General features: G+C 43.7%; 2 protein-coding genes across 2 annotated transcripts in view; one reads left to right on the top strand and one right to left on the bottom strand.

Annotated features, from left to right (window-relative positions):
* LOC120554977 (NLR family CARD domain-containing protein 3-like) overlaps positions 1 to 27,724 on the bottom strand; it is a 291,821-nt gene that overhangs the window by 140,445 nt on the left and 123,652 nt on the right.
* The window catches only part of LOC120554978 (NLR family CARD domain-containing protein 3-like), a 32,641-nt gene continuing 10,155 nt past the window's right edge, over positions 5,239 to 27,724 (top strand). The window contains exons 1-10 of the mRNA XM_039793825.1: positions 5,239 to 5,689; positions 6,051 to 6,210; positions 13,670 to 13,906; positions 14,603 to 14,716; positions 15,038 to 15,154; positions 16,223 to 16,301; positions 16,461 to 16,668; positions 16,803 to 18,570; positions 18,662 to 18,835; positions 18,933 to 19,106. Of these exons, the coding sequence (XP_039649759.1) occupies positions 13,797 to 13,906; positions 14,603 to 14,716; positions 15,038 to 15,154; positions 16,223 to 16,301; positions 16,461 to 16,668; positions 16,803 to 18,570; positions 18,662 to 18,835; positions 18,933 to 19,106 (2,744 nt within the window). The 5' untranslated portion in view covers positions 5,239 to 5,689; positions 6,051 to 6,210; positions 13,670 to 13,796. The remainder of the gene's footprint in view (positions 5,690 to 6,050; positions 6,211 to 13,669; positions 13,907 to 14,602; positions 14,717 to 15,037; positions 15,155 to 16,222; positions 16,302 to 16,460; positions 16,669 to 16,802; positions 18,571 to 18,661; positions 18,836 to 18,932; positions 19,107 to 27,724) is intronic.

Below are 27,724 nucleotides of genomic sequence, written 5' to 3'. Positions count from 1 at the left end.
TAGCTGCAAAGAATACATCTCCATGGTTACTTGGCTCGGTTTAATTCAACCTGCTTTTGTGCAACCAAGTCAAAGCTAAATTCATCCAGGATAACTTGAATATCCCGGCTTAATCCCTTATCCTGGTTTTGTGCAACAGGCCCCAGTTGTTGTGGGTTTGTTTTGGTTTCTTTGGTAATTCCATTTATTTTGACTACATGTGATGCAGCATCCTGTCATACTGTGTGAAAGTGATGCTTCAGTCAGCGTGTGTTCATGTCTCTGCAGTAGTGTAGTAGGTGTCTCTAGGTGTTAAATCACGTTATTCCACACAGTAATGTCCTAGTGTCATGGTGAGGTTATTCAAAGGTGATTTAATTCTTGTAGGATAGTACTTGTCAAGTTATGTATGGTTCACACTTCAGCTCTTTGCCCAAACTTGACAAAGGCCTCTTCAAGGACTGAAGGACGCAAGGGAAATCTCACCTAATTTGTAGGTACAAGCAGCAGAGGGATTATTAATAGCAGTAGAATATTTTAGTAGCAGTAGTAGTGTAGTAGTAGAAGATTGTAGTTAATAGTAGTAGTAGTAGTATAAAGATTGTAGCTAGCAGTAGTATTAGTAGTAGAAGATTGTAGCTAGCAGTAGTAGTAAGTTAGATTGATCACCTTTTAAAAGGCAAAAACAAAAGAAAATATTCTTTACTTTAAGGACATTTTCAGGTCAAATACCTTGATTTCATTTGTAGTCATTGTAACCATCATAAATAGCCAATTAGATTGCTATGGTCCCTGGGATAAAGCGTCTCAACAAAATCAATAAGCTACAGATAGCCTCAAGTTTCTACCAACAATATGGTATTAATATATTAACAACTAACTTCATTTCACTAAAATACAAATATAGAAATAATCAATTGTCAATTAACACCATCATCATTTGTTCCCAAATATAATTATCAAATTAGATTAATTGTCTCAATTCTCAACTTTAATTAATAACTGACAACAATTTTACACAATGTCCATTTTCCAACGGTTGTCTCAGTTTTTCATGAGACCCAGAGCTGAATGTGTCTGGATAGAGAGTTCCCTCTTTCATGAAGGGATTTCAGTCAAATACTTTTCACCAAACATTTCACACCACTATTACACAAAGGTGCAGTGGAAGCCAAAAGTCACTAGAATACATTGGGAAGCTTGATGAGGCCCCCATAGTATTCATTGCAGCTGTGAACTGGCCTCCTACCCCGGCTGCCAAAGGTAGTTTTCACCTGCTCGAGTGGTTTGACAAACCCCTGGGCCATCGTCCTTCACATACTGCCTTGACAACCCATCAGCGTTGCATTCTGTTTTCCCCAGGCGGTAGCGCAGCTCAAAAATCAAACTGAGCTAGGCTCCGCCACCCACCTTTTGCTCCACGGCTCCCCAACCTGGCGGTCGCCAGATGACTCAGTGGATTATTGTCCGTGAAAACAGTGAATCGCCGTCCCAGCAGATAGTCATGGAACTTATCTGTAACGCCCACTAAGGGCCAGAGCTCCAATTTCATAGCACTGTAGTTATCCATATTCCTCTTCAGAGCCGCAACCCTCGGCTTGCATAGGCCACCGCCTCCGGCCCCCTCCCCATCCTGCGACAAAACCGGCCCCCCAACCCTTGATGCTAGCGTCAATCTCCACATAGAAAGGCGTTGAAATCCGCATAGGCCAGCACCGGAGCTGAGGTGAGCCACCTTTTTAGTACATGGAACGCACTCTCACATTCCAAACTCCACAACTGCTTAAAGGGGACCCCACTAGACCTGGCCTCAGGCCCTTGTAGGGAACCCATAGCCGAGAGAGCGTGGAGAGGGGCGGCACTACGTAAAGTTTTCCACAAACCTCCGGTAATATCCCGCAGCCCAGGAAAGACAAGGCTCTGCAAAATTAGCAGGGCACCTCCACTCGGCCACCGCCTCGAATTTTCTCTGGATCGTTGTTACACCTCGGCCAAGATAACATGGCCCAAAAATGGCACCTCAGGTTGGAACAGCGAACATTTGCTCCACTTCACCTTCAGGCCGCGTCTCCCAAAACCTGGAGAGCACCATCCGCAGGCGTAGTCAGGGTGCTGACTAACGATGTGGAAAACACCACCACGTCATCCAGGTACAGCAACAAAGACTGGAAATGATCCGTCACCAAATATCCGGGCTCCATGAGTCGCTGAAAGGTCCCAGGTGCATTGCAAAGACCAAACGGCATTCGATTAAATTCAAACAAGCCGAATGGTGTGCAAAATGCAGTCTTCTGCCGGTCATTCTCTGCTACCACCACCTGGTTGTAACCGCCGCCAAGTCGCAGCGAAACGAACACTGGGCACCTCCCAGTGCATCCAATGACTCTTCAATCCTGGGCAGAGGGTACGCATCCTTCCGGGTCTTGGTGTTGAGTTGCCGGTAGTCTACACACATCCTCAAAGTCCCGTCCTTCAAAGTCCTTCTTCCTTCGTCCTTCAGAGGCGAGGAGTAAGGGCTGCAACTCTCCCTAATCACTCCCTGCTGTAAAAGCTGCATTATATGTGCCTTAACCTCCTCATACTGACTTGGGGGAAGTCTGCGATAGCGCTGTTTAACTGGGGCATTATCTAACAGTGGAATCTCATGCTGTATAACCTCGGTGCAGCCCAACTCACTATCACTTCTAGCAAATACATCAGCATTCTCCTCCAGCAACTCCCTCACCTGGGCTAACTGATGTTCATCCAAATAAGCACTACTGAATTCAAAAGGAAACCTAGGTGACTCTGCCGAAGGCTGCACCAAGGTGGCCTCTTGCATATGGACAGACACTTCCACCTCCTGCGGCCCTACCTCCTGAAATGTCACTGGACTTACACCCCCAGCCACTACATCTGCTACACTTATACGGGCCAGGCGGGTGCGTGGTTCTAAGCATACATCTGTATGGCCAACATTAACAACAGGGACTATCAGCTCTCCTCCCTGCATCCACACATATGAGGTAGACACTAGCAAGTTATGGGGTAGCAACCCTTCCTCAACTTCTAATGCTTCTACTACTACTGATTGACCATGGGGGCAATTACCCTGAAATCCCGAGGCTGAAACAAGGCACATCGACCCGGCAGGTACTACAACAGTTGAAGAGGCTAACACTTTAGCAAACCCCCCCCGTAGTAACAGATGAAGGTGGAGTACATGAAAGACCAGGGGGACAGGAAGAACACTCTTTGCATTTCTTTATTATATTCATCCCAATTATGCCCGGCACCATTCTCCTTCTTTCCCGTGTGACCTCATCAGGGGAGTCTTTCACTACCAGGAGCCCACACTGGGGGTACACCACCCCTGCAATTTCCACATTGAGTCTCAAATACCCCACATATGGTAACTGTGTCCCATGAGCCCCTTTCAAACTAAGCCACCCACAAGCCTTCAGAGCAGCCTCATCCATCTCCGAGAAATGTTGCTGAAAGAAACTTTCAGTGAGCACTGACACATTAGACCCCGTATCCCACAAACAGGCTAATGGTACCCCACCCACCACAGCCTGTATTACAGGAACCGGACCCACCAGTGCCTCGGCTAACTCGGCATGATCACCCAGTACCTCCTCTGAGCCCATTTGCCTCCCCTTCCGTAGTTTGGCTCTCCACTACAGAGGGAGAAAGTTTCCCCTGCTGTCCCTGGTTAACCTCTCCTCCTACTGCTGCACTAACAGCCCCCTACCCTCAGCGCTAACTATTGGTGCTGGCATCCCCTACACATCCTAGCTAGATGCCCCACACCCTGGCACCGAAAACAAAAAGGTCTACCTGCGCGGCAACCTGGGCTCTGTCTTATGGCCCGAGGCCTCCCCCCCATCTGTACCTGAAGCTGTGCTACTTCTTTGGCTAGAGCCTCCATTTTTTCATCCTGTCTCCTCATAGCCTCCCTCAGCTCCAGTACTATGGGGTCCGGCCGACCCACAGCCCCTACAGCGGAACACTCTGCTGACGCTTCACAGGTATATGCAGCTCTCCCCCTAACATCATCCCGCCAACAGGATAGCCTCCCAACATAATTTCTTCATGCTAAGGGACGAATCCCGGACGTAGCAGCTTTTAAGCTCTAGCGTAACGTTACATCTCTACATTTTCTGCAAACTGATGTTTAATGGACTCCTCTCCACACAATTGATCAACCCCTTACAGCGGCTCACCTCTGCCGCAAGGGCGAGTAAAGAATGGGAATACTCTCTCAACCCCTCCCCCTCCCTCTGTTTCCTGTCAAAGAAACGTTTTTGTGCTCTAACCAAAGAAGGTGGGCGACCATAGGCCTCCTCCAGCACCGCTAACATTAACTCGGGATTTCTCCTCACCTCTGTTACAGAATGCTTGATCTCCTGCTGAGCCTCTCCTTCCAAATGATCATAAATATAAGCCGCTTTCTCTTTGTCTTTATACCTATGATAACTGACCGAGTTCTCTAGCTCATCAATCCAATCACTAAAAGCTAATGAACCAGGCTTGCCCGAAAACATCACAATTCTTCTCTCCTTTGGCAAATACACAATCTCCAAAGAAGATGGGGAGGGTACAGAGAAGGAGGATGGTGCAGCAGACGCTTCAACAGGTGAATCACTGGTTTGCATATCAGGTTTTATAGTCTCATGCAGCTGTGCAGCCAAATGTTCATTCTTGCACGCCGCATCTGTCCATCTCTGCCTTTTCACTTGACAGCCTCTCCTTTAACGCCTGAACCTCGTCCTCCAAATCCTGCACGAAGGCGGAGCCCACTAAGGAAAGCCGACAGCAAGCGTCCCGCTGATCTGGCCAATGCCTTCCCCTATGCCACTGTTTCTACAAATACCACACAACACTGTATCCCACCAGCCAACAATTGATGACCCTGCTCACAGCGCCAAATGTAATGCGTGTGCAGGTTATATAAAGATAAATGCCCACAAACCGTTTCAACAGTAAGCGAGGATTTTATTCAATTCACAATAAGTTGTCCTAGTTGGCGATACAGGTGAGAACTTGTAATCACCTCAAAACAGTGGCATAAGTCTTAACACTGTGCCCCATTGATAAAACCTGAGTACCCAAGAGGAAGAAACTGCTCCACGCTGCCAGGTAATCGGTGTCCAACAAACATTACCCTCCAGCTGAGTTTGACGCTCCCTTATGCCGTCATCAGCAGCGTGCCGGCTACCGTGCGCGTAACCACACCTGTAGCGGCAGCGCCTCACATAATGTTTCTATTTCACTTCTTATTTCCTGAGGAAGTTTAGATGACTCTTGTGTTGAAGATAAATCTCCATGTTGTAACATGAACTACTACAGAGGAGGTTTTAAATCCTTTGCCAGGTGTTTCTACGTCTGTCTGTCCCAACCGTGAGGCTGCAGTCAGGAAACTTTACAGCTGTGTAGTTGAGATCTAAATGAAGCTGAGTTTGAAGATGGGGGTCTGAGCCTTTCTCCTGCTGTCAGAAAACACATCGTCGTCTCCACCAGCGTAAAGTCAGACACAACAGGACTCTACTGTTTCCTCTGGGACCTTTCAGAATAAAATGTAGTGACCTAAATGCCTCTGTTACTGTTGCAGTGATGTGTGGAGGAGGAGAAGTGTCTTTAATGTCATTGTTTTTAACGTCTCAGGCAGGGTTTCTCTACCATTGGAGCCGTTTTAGGTACCACCTAACTGAATTAATGTGAAGTCAATGTGAGCATCAAAACTAAACTTTTCTCAGATTTTATGATTGTAGTCAGACTTCTTTAGCTTTAAGTTTGACTTTATTCTTTCTGATTATTTGTTTATCTTCTGATCTAGCTTGTCCAACGTTTAGGACACACATGGTAATAATAACAGTTCAACATTATGCAAAATTACATATTTTTTTATTGACAAATGTAACCTTTTCTTGAAAGACAAACCATAAACTCCCCACCACTGAATATTTGGACATCAGTCTTCTACAAAACCTAGAACAAACACTGACAGGACAGAAAAGTGAGATTGATTCTCAGTCTTGGCTCCATTAGTCCAAATCTCATTTTATTGTGAAAATCTGCTCCTGTTGCAGCCCTTCCTGCCTGCTTCCTGACAGGTGGAGCTGGGACTCATTCCAGGAAACAGCTCACCTGTGTCAGAGATTTCTCTCCAGGTGGAGAGTAACACTCTTCTTCATCAACTCTTCTTCATCAACTCTTCTTCAGCAACTCTTTGGACCGTTTGAAGAAACTGTAAGTTGCTGTTTGATACTTTAACAACACGTTAGTCTTTGGTCTCTTCAGGGTTAGTTTCTGGCTCTGTAATGTTAAATATAATGTTTCTACTTCACTTCTTATTTCCTGAGAAAGTTTGGACGACTCTTGTGTTGAAGATAAATCTCCATGTTGGTGATTTACTGGAATCAAACAGCTGATCTTTATTTCTTTTATCCAGCTGTCAGAAAACAAACGGTCGTCTCCATCAGAGTAAAGTGAGACACAACACAACTCTACTGTTTCTGATAAAAGGTTCAAGGTTCAGCTTTATTGTCATTATACAACAGAATTGTCCAATAAAATGCAATCGTCATTTACAGCTGGCTCTGATGAATTTAAGTTACCAACCGGGCTGCCTCTGTGGAGTTTGGGCTAAAATATCGTAAAGAAAGTCAAAAATATCGGAAAGAAAGTCAAACATTATTCCAAAAGGCGACAAAAACCTTAAAAAAGGAACAAAAACTTGTAAAAAGCCCCCCTCCCTGATTCTGCTCCTTGCAGACAGAGTGGACGCCTTCACACAAAAACTTGACCGCATCAGTCGAGGGTACAGCAACATGTTCCCCAGCCTGGCAGACTTTATCACTGATGGAGGCACGCCACACGATTTCTCCTCTCTATTTCAGTCAGCGTCTGAGCACGTGTCAGCAATGAGAGAACAGCCACCAAGCGGGAGTGAGAACATGTCAAATTAATTTCCTTGTTTCTGTTATGAAGACGAGACGTGTGTGACTCGAACATCTCACATTTACCAACCAAACGTACAGCGAAAGACCGTCGTTATATAGTTACGTTATTGAATCTATTAAGTCATGGACAGCTTAAGCAAAAGCAGGCGCGTAACTATCGGTAAGCAGGGTAAGCGGTGCTTACGTGCCCGGACCAATCAGGGGCCTGCATCACTGGAAGATATTGATTGACAGCCGGGGCCCCCTATCGCATTTTCATTACTCGCGACAGCAGTCCCACGTGAAGCCACTGACCAAGCGGGAGTGAGAACGGGTACAATTCATTTCCTTGTTTCTGTTATGAAGACGAGAGGTGTGTGACTCAAACAACTCACATTTACCAACCAAACGTACAGCGAAAGACCGTCAAAACACTTCAGACCGTCCTGCCAACCTGTAGACATTTTAACATCAATGTACGCAGCGGGCGGGGCTGCTGCTCCATTTCACCCGTGACTGACGCGCGCACACACACAATACAACACACACACACACAATCACACACGGTGGATGCATGAAAAACCGGAGATGAGACCTACAGGATGACCTAAATTGAGGACAGCTACTTTAAAGTAGCTGTCCTCAATTTAGGTCATGTAAGTGCAATGATAAGTTAAAGTCCAATAAGTACTTTATCAAAACGTATGTGTGTGTGTGTGTGTGTGTGTGTGTGTGTGTGTGTGTGTGTGTGTGTGTGTGTGTGGCCAGGATAGGAAATTAACTAACAATATAAAGATCAACAAACCACTGACAGTGACATATATGTTCATATTTGATTAATTCGATAAATTATTATGTTTTGTCTTAAATCTACCAGCCATTTTGATATTATACCAACATTTTCAGCATCCTGAGCCTTTTTGGTAAGGTTCCTAGGAAATCTCAGCCCAGAGTAATTAATTAATAGTAATAATTATTATTCTCCCCAAAACAAGTTTCATTTCTATTTTTAAAGAACTATACAAAAATATTGCAACTTTTTTTGCAACTTTCACTGTCTTCTGCAACTTCATTGCACAAACATACAAAAGACATTGCAACTTTTTTTTTTTTTTTACAAAAGCTCCCGTAAAATCGGGCATTTTGGGCCACAACAATCTCAAAAATAGGCTGCGAAATCCTGGAAGGACTGCCCTTGTGTGTTTTTTCATGTGTTATGGTGAACCGTCACCAGTGTTTTTGTTGTTGTGGTGCGTGTAGGCTACTCCTGAAATTGTCAGTCATCTCATCTCTTATATAGGCGAGCAGCCTCATATACTCCATGGGAAACGAGTCGGAAAACATCTACAGATCGTTTGCCTTTGAGGAGGAAGGCAGCGGAGATGACTTTGACTGTGTGCTAGCAAAGTTCGATGAATATTTCGTGCCAAGACGGAATGTTATTCACGAACGAGCACTGTTCCACCAGCGCGTACAGAGGGCGGGAGAGAAAGCGGAGACTTTTATCAGAGCTCTGTACGAGCTTTCCGACCATTGTGACTTCGGCGCAACGAGAGAAGAAAATATCCGCGACAGGATCGTCGTCGGGATATTGGACAAAGATGTCTCACGTAAGCTGCAGTTAACTAAGGACTTGACGCTGGCGGTGACCGTGGAGACGGTCAGGCAGTCTGAAGAGGTGGCTTCACAAGTCAGCATGCAGGGAGAGGCAGCTGGGATGATAAACGAAATCACAAACAAGCACAACAAATTCACGAAACGCTATGGTAAGCCTATAAGGGGAAATATTGGACAATGTGGGAAATGTGGAAAAGTCAGGCATAGTAAAGATGAAAACTGCCCCGCTAGAAAGTCCACATGTAACACATGCAACAAAGTTGGACATTGGAGCAGAGTGTGTAGGAGTAAAAAAACAGTGAGTGAGGTCACAGAGCAACCACAAAAGTTGCAACCTTATTTTCTTGGAGCTGTAAGTAAAGCCGATGGCTCAGCTAAGCATTGGACTGTGGAGTTGCAGGTGGGCTCTACGCCGGCCCAGTTTAAAATTGACACTGGGGCCGATGTAAGCATCATCTGTGAGCAGACTTACAACTCACTGCACTCCAAAAAGTCCACTGGAGCCTGCCGATATGCCACTGGATAGCCCAGGGGGAGCTGAAGTGCCTTGGACAAATCCAGAGCACTGTAACACATAAGGGAAAGAACTACCCACTCCAAGCATATGTCATTCGTGGACATTGCAGTAAACAACCTACTCAGCAGGCCACTTTCTGTTGAAATGAAGCTGGTGAGGAGAGTGGACGAAACCGTGAGCAGTCAAGGTCATGCACACGCTTATGGGGAGCATGGGACATTAAAGACTGAGCCAGTACAAATACAGCTTAAAGACAATGCTCAACCATATGCTGTCTATACTGCACGGGCGCCGTACCCTCCCGATGCTGGAGAAGGTAAAAGAGGAGCTACAGAGGATGAGGAGAAATGGCATCATTGAGCAAGTGACACAACCTACGGACTGGTGTGCACCCATGGTGCCAGTCCTGAAGAAGAGCACAGGTAAAGCTCGCATCTGCGTTGATCTCAAAAGGCTGAACGAGGCTGTTAAGAGAGAACAGTACATCTTGCCTACTACAGAGGAGATAACCGCAAAACTAAGCGGAGCCACCATCTTCTCGTCACTCGACGCCGCAAGCGGCTTCTTCCAGATACCACTCCACCCGGATAGCTGTAAGCTCACTACCTTCATCACCGTTTGGACACTTCCACTTCGCGGCTACCGTTTGCGTATAACCAGGCGACCGGAAATCTTTCAAAGGAAAATGATGGAGACTCTTCAAGGATTGGAGGGTGTTGAGGTCTTCATGGATGATATTCTCGTGTATGGTGCCACTGAAGCAGAACATGACAACAGACTGGAGAAGGTGATGCAACGCATCGAGTCAGCTGGTCTAAAGCTCAACCGAGAAAAGTGCTCCATCAAGCAGAGTCAGCTGCGGTTCGTCGGCCACCTCATCGATAGGTCTGGAATCCGGCCTGACCCAGACAAGGTGGAGGCCATCCGCCAGCTGTCACCACCAGCAGATGTGCAGGAGTTAAAGAGGATACTGGGAATGGTTAACTACTTGGGTAGATACATCCCCAATCTCTCAACTGTGGGACAACCGCTGTATGAACTCCTGAAGAACAAAAATACATGGAACTGGAGTCATGCTCAAGAAACAGCATTTGAACACATTAAAGAACTGTTAACAACTGCACCAGTACTTCCCTACTACGACGTGACTAAACCGACTGCTGTATCGGCTGATGCAAGCAGTTATGGACTAGGAGGTGTGCTACTACAACTCCATGGGGAGCAGTGGAAACCTGTAGCATATTGCTCCAGACGTCTCACCGATGCTGAAACCCGCTACGCCCAGATTGAAAAGGAAGCTCTGGCGGGCGTTTGGGCGTGCGAAAAGTTTGACAGATACCTAAATGGACTAGAGCGGTTCAAACTTGTAATGGATCACAAGCCGCTCGTACCCCTCATCAACAGCCGCAGCCTGGACAACGTACCTCTGCGTTGCCAGCGTCTGCTAATGAGGCTCATGAGATTCAACCCAGTTGCGGAGTATGCTCCAGGGAAAACCCTCATTGTTGCTGACACGCTGTCACGCAGCCCACTGGCCAGCACAGGTGTAGAGACCGACACACACAATGACGTGGCGTGCTACGTGGCAAGTGTGGTGGAAGGGATTCCTGCATCTACTAGCAAAATGGAAGAAATCAGAACAGCAACAGCAGCTGACAAAGAACTGCTGTCGGTCATGACGCTCGTAAGGAGAGGATGGCCTGAACACATAAGCAAAGTGGCTATGGATGCAAGAGCTTATGTCCAAGTTAAATCAGAGTTGTCTGAATACAACGGGCTGCTTCTAAGAGGAAGCAGGATCATTGTGCCTAAGTCAATGAGAGGTGAGATTCTTCTCAAAATCCATGAAGGACACCAGGGCCTGATTAAATGCAGAGAGAGAGCATCCTCATCTGTGTGGTGGCCTGGACTCTCTTCAGAGATAAACAAACTTGTGACATCATGCCAGCGGTGTGGTGAGCTAAAACGAACACAACAACAACAACCTCTCATCTCCACACCACTGCCTGAGCGACCCTGGAGAGAGTTGCAATTGATCTCTGTGAGCAGGAACGCAAAACTACCTGGTGATTTCAGATTACTACTCCAGATTCATCGAGGTTTTGCATCTGACCTCGACGACTGCTGGACAAGTCATCCAAAAGCTAAAACAGTCTTTGCAAGGTTTGGCATTCCTGACGAAGTAGTAAGTGATAATGGTCCCCAGTTCTCTAGTGCAGAGTTCCAAGAATTAGCCAGGCAGCTAGACTTCAAACATTGCACTTCTAGCCCCAACAACCCGCAAGGCAATGGACACGCAGAGAGAGCTGTGCAGATCGCTAAGAAAATCCTCAAAAAGGAAGATCCTGTGATGGGCTCTAATGAGCTATAGGTCCACCCCTGCTCCACCACAGGCCTTTAGTCCAGCCGAATTGCTTATGGGGAGGTAAGGCCAACACTACCCCTCTTTGGAGAAGAATCTTTCCCCCAAAATGGCCTAGTTTAGCAGCTGTGAAAGAAAAGGACAGGCAAGAAAAAGCAAAACAGGCCCACTACTTCAATCGCCGCCATGGAGCCAGACCCTTGCCTGCCCTGCAGCCAGGAGATGTTGTATTCTCCAAGTTGGATCACGAAAAGTTGTGGTCTTCACCTGCAGTGATTTTGAGTAACAGCAGCACCCCAAGATCATTCGTCATCAAGACGCAACAGGGAGCTGTGCTGCGGCGGAATCGCCGCCACCTTCAACCTAAGCCAGTTCTGCAGCCGACATCAGCAGTGCCCTGTGAGGTGACAGAGACAGGCACCCACTCTGATAGTGCTACCGTGTTAGAGACTGCTCCGGTCAGTCAGAGGGAGGCAGCATCCTTAAACCCTGTTCCCAATCAGACTGTGACCAGGTCGGGACGAGTTTGCAAACCAGTCACCAGGCTTAACCTGTAGACAAGTGACGGTCTAGGAGGGGTTTAGGGACAGTGGGAGAATGAATGTTGCCACTAATGTTGATAATGTTGTTTACAGTAAATTCTGGTTACTGAAATTAATGTGGTAATTTTGAGTTAAGGAACAGTTATAAATAACAGTACCACTATTTAGCAGGAACACACTGTTTAGAGACCAGTATGTTTTGGTTTTTGTGCCTAAAGTGGCAAGGGTTGTCACGGTAATTTCCGTTTTAATTAATGTTGATGTTATTAGAAAAAAAAGGGGGAGATGTCATATAATGATGTATTATGTGCCTGTTCATTACTAGGGGTTTTACGGTAACTCAGTGAATGAGTGAGATCTCGCTATAGTCTTGAAGGTTATCGCGAGGCGTGTGGAAATATACCGACTAACGGCAAGTGTTTAAAATAAACGAGAGCTCCGGCTAAAAGAGTATAAGGCCTCCGGTATTCTCATTTTACAGACATTGCGCCATCATCACGTGCTGTAGTAGTAATGGGGCCCACCCTGATAATCCTGTTAGGGGCCCGGTGTTGGCTCGTTACGCCACTGCGTAAAAGCATTTTTTTTCGTGTGGCGATTACGAAATTGAAAGCAATGCATTTTAATGGGAAGCATATTTCGTGATCCCAGAACGCTGACGGGAGCGAGTAGTTGATAAGGCGAAAGTCTGCGTAGGGAGGTTGGTCGGGGTGGTGGATGGGTCAGAAAACATAGAAAACAGGACTTTCACCCCGGAGACCAGGGATCGCGTGTTGCAGTTCCTTTGTCAGCGTGTCCAGCGTGTGACGGTTCCTTTCCCCGTTCTTCTTTTTTCTTAACCACAACAGTCCCGTTGTTGTGGCGTTTCATTTCCCCGTTGTTGTGTGCGAGTGGCGTCCCGCGAGTGGCGTCCCGTCCCGTTGTTGTGGCCGGTGTGTGGCGCCTCATTTCCCCGTTGTTGCATCCCCCAGAGCAGGTTCGAAAAGCGTGACCTGTACACGTTCAAAAATCGTCAAAATTGTATCCTGTAACGAATTTATGAATCAAAATAATGTGACTATTCAAAGAGCTTTACATGAAACATTAAACAGCAGTTAAAAACGGTCATGATGAAAATAAAACTACTAAAATAATATACAAATACAATTATAAAAAAAAAAGTACTGTATATATTTTTTTTACTGTCATGACAGTGATGGGGTCGTCAGTTTACCTTCTATGTTGCATCTTCAAAAGTGACTGAATTTGAAACAGCACATTGTAATTTCTGCATCTATTATCAAAGTATTTATTAGTAATACAGTGGAAATTAGTAGAAATAATAATATTTGGTTAGCATGTTGATTTACCCCTAAAATTTTCAGTTGGGGGGCCACTGTGCTCCTAGTGAAAAAAGTTAGTCTGGAGCCCTGTGCCATCTTTAGTGTGCATCACGCAGTGACAGGATATAAGCAATAGGGCCGAGATCATCGATGTAAGCCTGCAAAAGCGATGGATACATTTTTAAAAAGGAAAAATGCAGATTCTGATCTAATCAGGCTACAATGTGTCATTTTGTAAAAATAATTGTTGGTGGTGTGCCGCAGGATTTTTTTTATGTAAAAAATGTGCCGTGGCTCAAAAAAGGTTGGAAAACACTGGACTAATGGATAGTTGATTTAATGGACAGGTCTGTAAAGCAGCTTCTAGTTCTGAAGATTAAAAAGTGGTCTTCCTCTCTGTCTAACAGGAACCATCAGAGACCAGACCCTGCTGAACCTGAACCTGAACGCAGCTGTGTGTCCATGAAGAGTCACCGGTCCATGGAGATACCACTACTTTGAAAAAAAAGACCTGTAAGGGAGAGTCGAGTAGAAATGGAGGAGAGGCTACTTGAAATGGAAGAGAGAGTATTGATGGAGAGACTTGAATGGCAGAAGGAGCGAATTGCAATGAAAAGGGAAATTGAAATGTTAAGAAGATTGAGGTGAGTTGTGAACATCCAGCAAACTGGAACAAGTCTCATTGGATGGAACTACAGTACAGGCCAAAAGTTTGGACACACCTTCTCATTCAAATGCGTTTTCTTTTATTTTCATGACTATTTACATTGTAGATTCTCACTGAAGGCATCAAAACTATGAATGAACACATATTATATATTTTAGATTCTTCAAAGTAGCCACACTTTGCTTTTTTATTAATAAGGGAACAAATTCCACTAATTAACCCTGACAAAGCACACCTGTGAAGTGAAAACCATTTCAGGTGACTACCTCATGAAGCTCATTGAGAGAACACCAAGGGTTTGCAGAGTTATCAAAAAAAGCAAAGGGTGGCTACTTTGAAGAATCTAAAATATAAGACATGTTTTCAGTTATTTCACACTTTTTTGTTAAGTACATAATTCCATATGTGTTCATTCATAGTTTTGATGCCTTCAGTGAGAATCTACACTGTAAATAGTCATGAAAATAAAGAAACACATTGAATGAGAAGGTGTGTCCAAACTTTTGGCCTGTACTGTATTTCAATGGGAAGCATATTTTGTGGCCACACTCAAATAATAATAAAAAATGTAAAGCATTATTGGCATGTTATTGTTAATAATAAATTAGGCCTACACTATTCAGGAAGACTTTACCTGAACATGTGACCCTCAATAAATGTTTTTTTCTATCAGGACCAAATCAGAGGCACCTGAACCTGAACCCAGTTGTGTGTCCTTTAAGAGCGACCAGTCACATGATGGTTGCTATATTGACTTTAAAGGAGAGCAACCCTCTGCTAAAAAGAGGTAAGCTGTTAATAATATTATAATATTGTTGATTCATATTTCAACTTTTATGTATCCAGAGAAATTTTGAATTCATTTTCAGCATCTTTCTTCTTCACAGGAAAACTGATGAGACCCTCAATAAATGTGTTTTTCTATCAGGACCAGATTTTTCAGATTTTTCTCTGGTGTTTTAGCTTTTTAACCCAGTTTTTTGTATAGTTTATTGAACTTCTTTGTGTTAATATTGTTTTAGTTGTTGCTTGAATCTCCAGCAGGTTTTGTGTCTGAATACGAAAAAGTGAATTTCCATCCCTGTTGGTCTTACTCTCTGTGTAACAGGATCTATCAAAGACCAGACTCTGCTGAACCTGAAGCCAGCTGTGTGTCCTTCAAGAGCGACCGGTCAACTTATCGCTATATTGACTTTAAACACCAACAACCCTCTGCTGGAAAGAGGTAAGCTGTTAATATTATAATATTGCCATATATATTATGCCATAATATTATCTAGAGAAGTTTTGGAATTTATTTTCAGCATCTTTCTTCATCACATATATATTCTCACATCTGAAACCTGACCAGTAAGACCAGTCTTCAACTGTAGATCTCAATTTAATGTTGGACCTGGTTTGGTCCAATATTATCTGGTGTTTTAGCCCCATTAAAAAGCATTTTAAATCTCCCTCAGCCATAGGTTAGCCTAAAACTCATGAATGGCAACATTCTTCCCAAATGTTCTTCTCCAACTGGGAATACCAGGGGGATGGTTGGGATGTGTGCGCTTCAGAGTGCCCCTTCCAGGGTAACTTAATTTGCACATCCCCCCTGGAGAACCAGCGACCCTGGGTAAGTGTTTGTGTCACCTGGGTCAGGACACTATTTGCCATGAGAAGACCTCTGCCATTTGAGTCGGGAGACTTAAGGCAAAGTTTCAATGAGTGGGTTCATGACCAGATTTTTTCCCCCCAAGTCTTCTGACCAAAATTGGTCAAAATGCAAAATTCTCCCCAAATGTTGGATCTAGGTTTACCAGTTGGATGTCAGATCAGAAATCAAAAAGGGGAAGCAAGAAAAGGGAACCACCATCCACCAGTATCCTCAGTCCAGGTCAGCAGTTCTCCCTGACTGCAAACAGGCCATCTAAGCTCTGCTTCCCCTCCTGAGTTGGCTGATGGTTTGCCAAAATCGTTTTCAGGCCAACTGAAAGTTTTTCACCGTTGACTCCCCAAAACTTCTTCTACCTACAAATGTTTGCTTCCATGACCACAAAAGCTGCAGAACTCCTGGCCTCATGATACCAGTGCTGCTGTAGGAGTTCTTTAAACCAACCATGTTGTAGCCCTTGTTTACTTCTTCTTTCTGTTAATTCACAGTGGGGTCAGCAGTACCACCAACACTTTAATGTCAGGGGAAAGCATCTGATTCAATGTTGTTATCAACACTTTAAGTCACAGGAAATTACCTTGTGTTTGTCTCTGTGTGGACTGACATGATGTGAGCTTATTCTTCCTGATTCCTCCACAGAGTGGACCAGGAGAGTGCAGAGGTTCCCAGTGGTCAGTCTGCCCAGCAGCATCAAACACACCTGGACTCCATATTTATGGTCTGTACATTTACAACAACTACTTTTACATCTATTCTGTTCACAATCACCTCTATGCTGCACGTTTTAGACCAGTGGATTGTCAGTCTATACAACATGGATCTGATGTTTGCTTCCATGATTTCAGTTTGATTTGATTCATATAATCTTCTGTTCCAGCTGCTGGAGGAGAACATCTTCACTTTTGTGAAGAACGAGCTGAAGAAGATCCAAAAGCTTCTGAGTCCAGATTACCCAGAATGCTCAGAGAGTCAGTGGGAGGATGAGGATGAAGAGCAGAGGAGGAGCAGAGAGGCATTTCTGAAGATCACACTGCACTTCCTGAGGAGATTGAAGCAGGACGAGCTGGCTGACTGTCTGCAGAGCAGTAAGAGGATTTCTCTAAAGATTGAACATGCTGGACTAATGGGACGTTTACTACTGTCTCCAGAGATGGGTAAAAGTATGTTCATGTTTCTTTATAAATCACTTACTGATCTTCATTCTTCTCTATTCATTAAGGAAGTCCAGCTGGAGTTTGTAAGCGTAAACTCAAATCTAAACTAAACAAGAAGTTCCAGTGTGTGTTTGAGGGGATTGCTAAAGCAGGAAACCCAACCCTTCTGAATCAGATGTTCACAGAGATCTACATCACAAAGGGAGGGACTGCAGAGGTCAATGCTGAACATGAGGTCAGACAGATTGAAACAGCATCCAGGAAACCAAACAGACCAGAAACAACAATCAGACATGAAAACATATTTAAAGCCCCACCTGAAAGAGATGAACCAATCAGAACAGTGCTGACAAAGGGAGTGGCTGGCATCGGGAAAACAGTCTTAACACAGAAGTTCACTCTGGACTGGGCTGAAGACAAAGCCAACCAGGACATCCAGTTCACATTTCCATTCACTTTCAGAGAGCTGAATGTGCTGAAAGAGAAAAAGTACAGCTTGGTGGAACTCATTCGTTACTTCTTTAGTGAAACCAAAGAAGCAGGAATTTGCAGGTTTGAAGAGTTCGAGGTTGTCTTCATCTTTGACGGTCTGGATGAGTGCCGACTTCCTCTAGACTTCCTCAACACTAAAATCTTGACTGATGTTACAAAGTCCACCTCAGTGGATGTGCTGCTGACAAACCTAATCAGGGGGAATCTGCTCCCCTCTGCTCGCCTCTGGATAACCACACGACCTGCAGCAGCCAATCAGATCCCTCCTGGGTGTGTTGACATGGTGACCGAGGTCAGAGGGTTCACTGACCCTCAGAAGGAGGAGTACTTCAGGAAGAGATTCACAGATGTGAAGCAGGCCAGCAGAATCATCTCCCACATCAAGAAATCCCGAAGCCTCCACATTATGTGCCACATCCCAGTCTTCTGCTGGATCACTGCTACAGTTCTGGAGGACATGTTGAAGACCAGAGAGGGAGGAGAGCTGCCTAAGACCCTGACTGAGATGTACATCCACTTCCTGGTGGTTCAGTCCAAAGTGAAGAACATCAAGTATGATGGAGGAGCTGAGACAGATCCACACTGGAGTCCAGAGAGCAGGAACATGATCAAGTCTCTGGGAAAACTGGCTTTTGAGCAGCTGCAGAAAGGCAACCTGATCTTCTATGAATCAGACCTGACAGAGTGTGGCATCGATATCAGAGCAGCCTCAGTGTACTCAGGAGTGTTCACACAGATCTTTAAAGAGGAGAGAGGACTGTACCAGGACCAGGTGTTCTGCTTCGTCCATCTGAGTGTTCAGGAGTTTCTGGCTGCTCTTCATGTCCATCTGACATTCATCAACTCTGGAGTCAACCTGCTGGCAGCAAAACAAACAACATCAACACAGTTCTACCAGAGTGCTGTGGACGAGGCCTTACAGAGTCCAAATGGACACCTGGACTTGTTCCTCCGCTTCCTCCTGGGTCTTTCACTGCAGACCAATCAGAGTCTCCTACGAGGTCTGCTGACACAGACAGGAAGTATCTCACAGACCAATCGGGAAACAGTCGAGTACATCAAGAAGAAGATCAGTGAGAATCTGTCTGCAGAGAGAAGCATCAATCTGTTCCACTGTCTGAATGAACTGAATGATGGTTCTTTAGTGGAGGAGATCCAACGGTCCCTGACTTCAGGAAGTCTCTCAACAGATAAACTGTCTCCTGCTCAGTGGTCAGCTCTGGTCTTCATCTTACTGTCATCAGAAGAAGATCTTGACGTGTTTGACCTGAACAAATACTCTGCTTCAGAGGATGCTTTTCTGAGGCTCCTTCCAGTGGTCAAAGCCTCCAACAAAGCTCTGTAAGTGGGATTTATTCATCTATAAATACTCTGATATCTTTCAACATAAGTTAAATATGAATAATTTGTTTCCTTCCTGTTGTCTCTCCAGACTGAGTGGCTGTAACCTGTCAGAGAGAAGCTGTGAAGCTCTGTCCTCAGTTCTCAGCTCCCAGTCCTCTATTCTGAAACAGCTGGACCTGAGTAACAACGCGCTGCAGGATTCAGGAGTGAAGCTGATCTCTGATGGACTGAAGAGTCCACACTGCACACTGGAAACTCTCAGGTTATTCAACCTTTTATTTTAAAAAAGATTGCTACCTAAGCTCTTTTGTTTCTTAATTTATCAATTATTAAATGGACTTTCTGAATATCCTCTTTAGGTTGAGTGGCTGTAATCTGTCAGAGAGAAGCTGTGAAGCTCTGTCCTCAGTTCTCAGCTCAGAGTCCTCTAGTCTGAGAGAGCTGGACCTGAGTAACAACAACCTGCAGGATTCAGGAGGGAAGCTGATCTGTGTTGGACTAAGGAGTCCACACTGCACACTGGAGACTCTCAGGTCAGGATTCATTAAGACATTCAAATGATGACCATTTAAACTCTAATTAACTTTAGTTGACAAAACAACTAACATCTAGCTTTCTGTCTGTTTATATGATAAACTTGGGCAGTAGTTTTTAATTATGTAATTATGAATTTCTAGACTCAGAATTACTTTCCATGAGGATTTTTCATTGTTTACTTTTGTTAAATAATTAAAAATCACAGCAGCACAGATTATTTTAAATATTTATTCTTAATCTGGACCAAAATGTACCTGGACAGCAATTTTCCCATGTTGACAGAGGGTTCCTGTATGTTGTTCTGTGTGTTTTCAGTCTTTCAGGCTGTCTGATCTCAGAGGAAGGCTGTTCTTCACTGGTCTCAGCTCTGAGCTCCAACCCCTCCCATCTGAGAGAGCTGGACCTGAGCTACAATCATCCAGGAGACTCTGTAGTGAAGCTACTGTCAGCGGGACTGAAGGATTCTCTCTGGAGACTGGACACTCTCAGGTACAATCACTGATGAACAAAAAGGAGATATTTGTGTAGGAAGTTTTAAAGGAGAACATCTCTAAAATAACTAAAATGATAACTCCCTTTTGTTAATAATTTGTTAAAGGCACTGTCCGGGGTTTTAAGAAACATCCTGTTTTTGCCTCTTTCCCGGGATCAAGTCAGTTTCAACTCAACAGAAAGGTCCAGCTAGAGGTTAGCTAGAGGTTTACAATGTCAGTTGCCGGTGCTGCAAAGCTCATGTGAGCGATCAGAGACATACACTGACGTGTGGTCCAATTATTGTACAAAGTTCCTCTTGTGCTGAGAGAGTACCAACTTTAAATTCCAAAAGTCCCTCAAAATGCTCTTTCCTTGTTCCAATATATGTGCGTGTGAGAGTGATGTAATGTTGATGTTTGTCTACAGAGAATGGTCCACTGTTGCTTGCTCTTGGGGGAATTGTTTGGGCTCTGTAAATGATAGTGTGGCAGTGTAATCCTGTTCGCACTATGCGTACATTTTTTTCTATGAGACACTCATCTAATAACAATGTGTAAATGCACTCTTAGTCTGTTCTGCTCTCTGCTATGTTCAGTTATATTTTCCTCCTTATTTATACGTTATTTCACCCACAAGCCATCTACTATTAATCAGAATATTCATTGTTATGACTCCATCTGTAGATCAGAGGTGGGCCGTCAGGGCAAGCATAGGCTTTCTCTGCTAGCCAAGAGATGATTATATTTTTATAATTAAAGGCCTATATATTCATTTCTAAAATAAATAAATATATATTTATCAATTTCATTTCATATATTGTATACGCAAGTTTGTTTACATTTTTAGATGTAAAGTTAATGAAAGAAAGGTGGATGAACTTTTTCTTCACATAATGAGCAGCTTTTCTGTAAGTTTAATGGCTTTTTCAGTGAAATTATTTTATAGCTATTAATGCTTGCTTTAGGCGTTAAAGATTTGAGCAGTGTCAGTGGCCGATGTGCCTTTGTGTGTTCAGATTCCCGCTGCTTGCCTGGAGTTTGTGGGGAGGCCTGTTGATCGCGGATTGTGTAATTTGTGTTTGTGATTGCTTTGTGGTCACCATATGAGTAAATATGACCAGGGACCTGTTGCACAAAAGTAGAATTAAGAAATCCAGGATAACTGAAAAAGCGCAGCTTAACTTAGTGTGATCCACTCATCGCGGCTTAATTGGTTGCACGTTTGCCGAGCCAGGATAAAAAGGTGAAGCTATGTCAAGCCACGTTTACGGCTTTCTTAAATTGACCACGGTATCGATCACAGATTTACTGATGCAGAAATGGAGAAGGCCCGTGCGGCATAGGTATCACCCTCTGAGCAGCAGCTTCTAATGGAAAATTACGAGGAGGTGAAGCATATAATATGCAAAAGGGGAATTACGGCTGTTGTTATAAGACGGAGAGAAAAAGCCCGACAGATAATAGCGGACCGACTGAATGCGTAAGGATTTAAAAAGATTTACTTACTAGTCACTCCACAATTTTACAAAGTTGTACACTCTGTTTTAATTGTTTTTAATATGTTTGTTTTAAGTGTTGGTTTTATTGCTGTATCTGTTTTTATGTTGTAAATGGGCTGGCTTTATTGTAAAGTGTCTTTGAGTCGCCTGTAAAGCACTATATAAATAAAATGTATTATTTAGCCTACTTTGCCTTAAAAGTGAGCAGAGGGATTAATGTTCCTCAGGAAATTAATTTCAAACCCTTAATCAAAATGGGAGAATATGTTTTACAACCATATGCACCAATTTCTATAAGCTATGACTAATTCTAAATATCTTTCTACAAATAATGGGCTTCATTCCCCAATATCTTCCTAAGTTTTCTCTTAAATATGTTCTTAAGAAAGTTTCTAAGAAAAGTCTACGCCAGATTCATGACGTGTTCTTAAACAGCAGAATTGTTCGCACCTGTGTTCTTAGGATTGATGAATCCCACGTCTTCCTAACTGAAAGCGCGTGCCAGTTGTTCCTAATTAGCATAAGAAAACGCCCCAAAAATTCCCATATAAGGACATGACACTTCCTGTGCACCTCCCGGGAAGCGCTGAGATAGTTGTCGGAGCTGCAGATGACTTGTACATTGCAGTGGTGGAGGAAGTACTGAATCTCAGTACTTAAGTAAAAGTACAAATATCCAGAGACATATTTACTTTAGTAAAAGTAGAAGATGTCCACTACCACAAACAAGGTAGAAATAGGAACTATGTTGTTAGAATTGTAATGCGGTTGGTTTTATTCAGGGATGTATTTAAAGACTTTCTTTAACAATGTAAGTAAGCAAATAAAGTGTGTGAAACAGCAGACATGAGATGTGAAGAGGTCCATTCAAATAAATAAGATATGAACGAGTCTTACGCAGCCTGGCGGAGGAGTAAACGACGCTGTGGAGAGAAATAGATGGCAAATGATTTCAAAACGGGAATAATAATAAACAAACATTTTCATTTTCACTTTTACCTGAGGCTGTACTACTGAGGGTCAGCAGCGGTGCCCCATATATACTGTATCTATGGCAACCAAACTTCACCCCCATATATACAGTATCTATGGCAACCAAACTTCACTGGTGAGACAAACGTGTGACGGTCAGGAAGACGTTTTGGCAGGGGACAAACTGATCAGAAAATGTAACGGAACGTTAGAAATATAATGGAGTAGAAAGTATAGATAATTGCTGCAAAATATAACGAAGTCAAAGTAAAGTACAGATACGTGAAAAATGTAGGCTACTTAAGTACAGTACAACGAAAAGTGTGTACTTTGTTACATTCTACCACTACATTTTGGCTCTATAAATAGCAGGAACAATCGCCAAATAACGCACGATTTAATCAGTTTAAGTGCTGATGTAAATTGCAGTGTTAGTGTTTTTTTGCATAATATGATTTTGTTTTTCAACAAATGATCAGAAATACATTACCGTATAATACTATCATTGTAAACGACTGTAGAATTAAATAAAATGCAGTAACCAATTATTTGGAGCAAGTTGTCATCACTAAAATGTGCGTAAGAGTGCTTTTCAGTGTTCGTAGATTTGGTTCTTAGCTAAGAACAAATCCAAGTTAAGAAAACATTAGTGAATGCCAGAATCTTCGTAAAAAGTGCATAAGAAGGGTTTAAGAACACATTTCTTCGTAAGAACGGTTGGTGAATGAGGCCCAATGTTCATACAGAACAAACATGACTGGACAAAAACTACTAATACTACTACTACTAATAGGCTAAAACAATTTAGCCTATTATTATTCATGTTTTTATTCTCACTCCCAAGCTTGAAGATGACAAGTGACAGCACCAAAATAAAAAGATGAAGAAGCTTTGTAGCATTCCAACACATTCCCACTCCCATCTCGTAAAATACGGACGTTTGGTCAGGTGCCATTGTTGTCGTTATTGACGCTAAAAGTCTCCTTTAGTCCGATGCACGGTGTGGGAGGATCCCCCTGCCTCCCCCGCCTCTCCACGTTGCACGGGGCTAATTCACGGGGAGAGCAGCGCATTGTCCCACTTTATCTCCGGTGCCAGTGCAACCATTTTTTACCATGTAAAGAACTGCAATAGTAGGATTTAAATCAAACTTGTGACAGCAATAGTGACAAGTAATGCATGTTAATAAAAATAAAGCAGAACACATTTAGAAGACAACGAAATAACTGTTAAACACGTTTCTTTCGGATTAAAGCGGCAGCTGATTTAACACATGAGAAGGGATTAATCTTAGCCTGGCTGTTAGCCTGCTCTGGAGCAGGCTAGCTGCAAAGAATAAATGTCCATGGTTACTTGGCTGGGTTTAATTCAACCTGCTTTTGTGCAACCAATTCAAAGCTAAATTCATCCAGGATAACTTGAATATCCCGGCTTAATCCCTTATCCTGGTTTTGTGCAACAGGCCCCAGTTGTTGTGGGTTTGTTTTGGTTTCTTTGGTAATTCCATTTATTTTGACTACATGTGATGCAGCATCCTGTCCTACTGTGTGAAAGTGATGCTTCAGTCAGCGTGTGTTCATGTCTCTGCAGTAGTGTATTAGGTGTCTCTAGGTGTTAAATCACGTTATTCCACACGGTAATGTCCTAGTGACATGGTGAGGTTATTCAAAGGTGATGTAATTGCTGTAGGATAGTACTTGTCAAGTTATGTATGGTTCACACTTCAGCTCTTTGCCCAAACTTGACAAAGGCCTCTTCAAGGACAGAAGGACGCAAGGGACAACTCAGATTTCTTCTGACTTCTCTTTTAATTCCAGTTTAGTTTGTTTTAGATGGATTTTAATTTGTAGGTACAAACAGCAGAGGAATTATTAATAGCAGTAGAAAATTGTAGTAGCAGTAGTAGTAGAAGATTGTAGCTAGCAGTAGTAGTAAGTTAGATTGATCACCTTTTAAAGGCAAAAACAAAAGAAAATATGAATTACTTAAAGATATTTTCAAAATTAAATATTTAATTGTAGTCATTGTAACCACATCATAAATAGCAATTAGATTTAACTAAGTCTAAGGATAAACTTCTCCCAGCAAAATCAAACAAACACAGATAGCCTCAAGTTTCACCGACTATGGTATTAATATATTAACTGAAAACTATACTTTTCAAATACAATATGAAAATAAACAATTGTCAATTAGCTTGACATCAATCATTGTTTCCCAAATATAATTATTAAATTAGACAATTGGTCTCAATTCTCAACACAAATAAACTTAACTGGCAACAATTTTACACAATGTCCATTTTCCAACCGGTTGTGTCTCCAGTTTTCTTGAATGAGCTGAATGTGTCTGAATGAGAGTTCCCTCTTTCATGAAGGGATTTCGGTGAAATACAAGGCTCGTTCGAGATGAGCCAGATCTGCGCAGAATCAATCACCGGCGATCGGCGCCCAATGCATGCCGGTTAGATTTGTGTCCGACTTGATCCCGACTTGCTCTGACGTCATGCACACGTGGGCAACAATAATCTCACGAGACCAAGGCGGCCGCAGTTCTGAGACGCAGGTAGCGCAGTTGCTTTTCACCAACTGCAAGAGCCAGGCGGACGCAGGTGGACCCAGGGCATGCTGGGAAACGCCGGCCTCTCAGCTGATCAAACAGCTGATTGGTTCAGAATCGACTCAACATGATGACGTTTTATATAAACTTTTTATTGATTTTCAATCGGAGGGATTTTAACTGTGATTTGTCTGATTTAAAGGCTTATTCTGTACAGAACACCTGTTGTGAGGCTGATAGTTGTGTTTAAAAGTCAGAGAGACTAAATCTGTTCAGATTACGGATCATCTACAGTCTGTTGTTCATTAAAATCAGCAACAGATCGCATGTAGAGAATTTTGACAGCTACTTTGTCATAATAAAAACAACTGGAGACTGTGTAGGAGCTGATATAGGGGTCTGATAACATTTTATTAAATCGGAATCGGACCAACCGTTTTTGCTTCACTTCCTGTTGAGCCTGAAGGCTGCTGGAGTCAGCTGGAAAACTGTCCGACTTGAGAGCGGACTTTTGTCACGCCCGCTGCTGCCTCGCTCTCGTCTAACTTTGAGGCGAGGCGCAGTTCATCTCAAACGAGCCTACTTTTTTACCAAACATTTCACACCACCTGTTCACACAAAGGTGCACCAGTTTAAATGTTCCCCAGGGACAAAGACAATGATGGGTTCCACAATGCATGCACTTTCTCTCTCCTCTGGAGAGTTTTATCTTGAAAGAAGTAGAAAGGGTGAATGCTTATGTTGTTTACTGTCTTTTGATGCAACAGTACTGAAGGCCCAGGTGTAAAATACACAGCCCTCCACTGCTGTAGATAAACTGCTGGTTGCTATGGAAGCTGCTATGTGACTGTGTGTCGTTGTCTGTGTGTGTGTGTGTGTGTGTCTCTGTCTGTGTGTGTGTATGTATGTGTGCGTGCATGTGTCTGTCTGTCTGTCTGTGTGTGTGTGTGAGAAAGTGTGTGTGCGTGTGTGTGAGAGAGTGTGTGTCTGTGTGTGTGTGTGTGTCTCTGTTTGTGTGTGTATGTCTGTGTGTGTGTCTGTCTATGTGTCTGTCTGTGTGTCTGTCTGTGTGTGTATGTGTGTCTGTGTGTGTGTGTGTCTGTGTGTCTGTCTATGTGTGTGTGTGTGTGTGTTTGTCTGTGTGTGTGTGTTTGTGTGTGTGTGTTGTTGTGTGTGTGTGTTGGTGTATGTGTGTGAGAGTGTGTGTTTGTGTGTGTGTGTCTGTCTGTCTGTGTGTGTGTGTGTGTGAGTGTGTGTGTCTCTTCTGTCTGTTCGTGTGAGTGTGTGTGTGTGTGTGTGTGTGTCTGTCTGTGTCTGTCTGTGTGTGTGTGTGTGTGTGTGTGTGTGTGTGTGAGTGTGTGTGAGTGTGTGTGTGTGGTGTTGTGTGTGTGAGTGTGTGTGTGAGTGTGTGTGTCTCTGTCTGTCTGTCAGGAGTGTCTGTGTGTGTGTGTGCGTGTGTATGTGTGTGTGTGTGTGTGTGTCTGTCTATGTGTGTGTGTCTGTTGTGTGTGTGTTGTGTGTGTCTGTGTGTATGTCTGCGTGTGTGTGTGTGAGAGTGTGTGTGCGTGTGTGTTTGTGTGTGTGTGTGTGTGTGTGTGTGTCTGTGTGAGTGTGTGTGTGTGTGTGTGTGTGTGTGTGTGTCTGTCTGTGTGTGTGTGTCTGTCTATCTGTCTGTGTGTGTGTGTGCGTGTGTGTCTGCACGTTTGTGTGTGTGCACGTGCGTGTGTATGTGTGTGCGTGTGTGTGTGTGAGTGTGTGTGTGTGTGTGTGATGAGGGGAAGGTCTGTGTAGCCCTCCGTGCTCTCTCTCTTCACAGACTAATCTGTCTGTCTGCTGTATCTCCTCTCTTATAGCAGTGAGCTCTCTGTCCATGACCTGTCTCTCTGCTCTATCTCCTCTCTTACAGCAGTGAGATCTCTGTCCATGACCTGTCTGTCTGCTGTACCTCCTCTCTTATAGCAGTGAGATTTCTGTCCATGACCTGTCTGTCTGCTGTATCTCCTCTCTTACAGCAGTGAGATCTCTGTCCATGACCTGTCTCTCTGCTCTATCTCCTCTCTTACAGCAGTGAGATCTCTGTCCATGACCTGTCTGTCTGCTGTACCTCCTCTCTTACAGCAGTGAGATCTCTGCCCATGACCTGTCTGTCTGCTCTATCTCCTCTCTTACAGCAGCATAGTAATAGATTACTAATTCCTCCTGGGTGGCATATGTCTGCAGTCAGAGCCTCTGGGTTTTTTCTGAGTTTTTTGTGTTTGTAAGCTTTCTTGGCCTGTGTACTTTTAATTTCTTTTGGGTAGCCAATCACAAGGAGGCAGGGCTCTCCCCCGGGAGATCCCAACATTGTTTCAGTTCCTAACTGCCGCTCTGCTGCTACTTAGGTAGTTAGCTTAGTTAGCACAGGGTAGCCTTGGTTTCTTTAGGTAGAAATTAGAAATTAAACTTTTGTGGATATGAAGGAAACTTACCTTACTACTCTACTACAGCTTCTCTTGAGTGGGAAGGAGACGTGCTAGCCTTTGGTGGTTTTTCCTTTGGTTTGGAGCCTTTGGACCTTAGCTTAGCATAGCATAGCCTTCTTGCTCATCTTCTCTGTCCTTAGCTGTTGTTAGCAGAGTTAGCTATTGTTAGCAGAGTTAGCTGTTGTTAGCTGAGTTTGCTGTTGTGTTAGCAGGGTTAGCTGTTGTGTTAGCAGAGTTAGCTGTTGTGTTAGCAGAGGTAGCTGTTATATTAGCAGAGGTAGCTGTCTGCTGTATCTCCTCTCTTACAGCAGCATAGTAATAGAGAGCCGAAGTCACGCCCCTTCCGGTGGACCTCATGGGACCTTAACTTGGAAAAAATATGAACGGTAGTGAACGGGGAGAGGCAAATTATTTTTTGATCCCATTTGAATTGAGCCATGGATTACAAATATGATGTTCGTCAATTTAAAAGATAATTTTTCAACGGAAAAAAGTCTCAGTTAGCCGTAGGTTTGTCGTAGTACCACTTAGTTTTGTGTGAAACCGCTCAGTGGACTACATCTCCCAGTGGACTACATCTCCCAGTGGACTACATCTCCCAGTGAACTACATCTCCCAGTGAACTACATCTCCCAGTGAACTACATCTC

Source organism: Perca fluviatilis, unplaced genomic scaffold, assembly GCF_010015445.1.
Source record: "Perca fluviatilis unplaced genomic scaffold, GENO_Pfluv_1.0 PFLUV_unplaced_scaf_1, whole genome shotgun sequence".
Lineage (NCBI taxonomy): Eukaryota > Metazoa > Chordata > Actinopteri > Perciformes > Percidae > Perca > Perca fluviatilis.
Note: the sequence above shows the minus strand (reverse complement) of the source record. Positions and strands in the feature narration are given on the sequence as shown.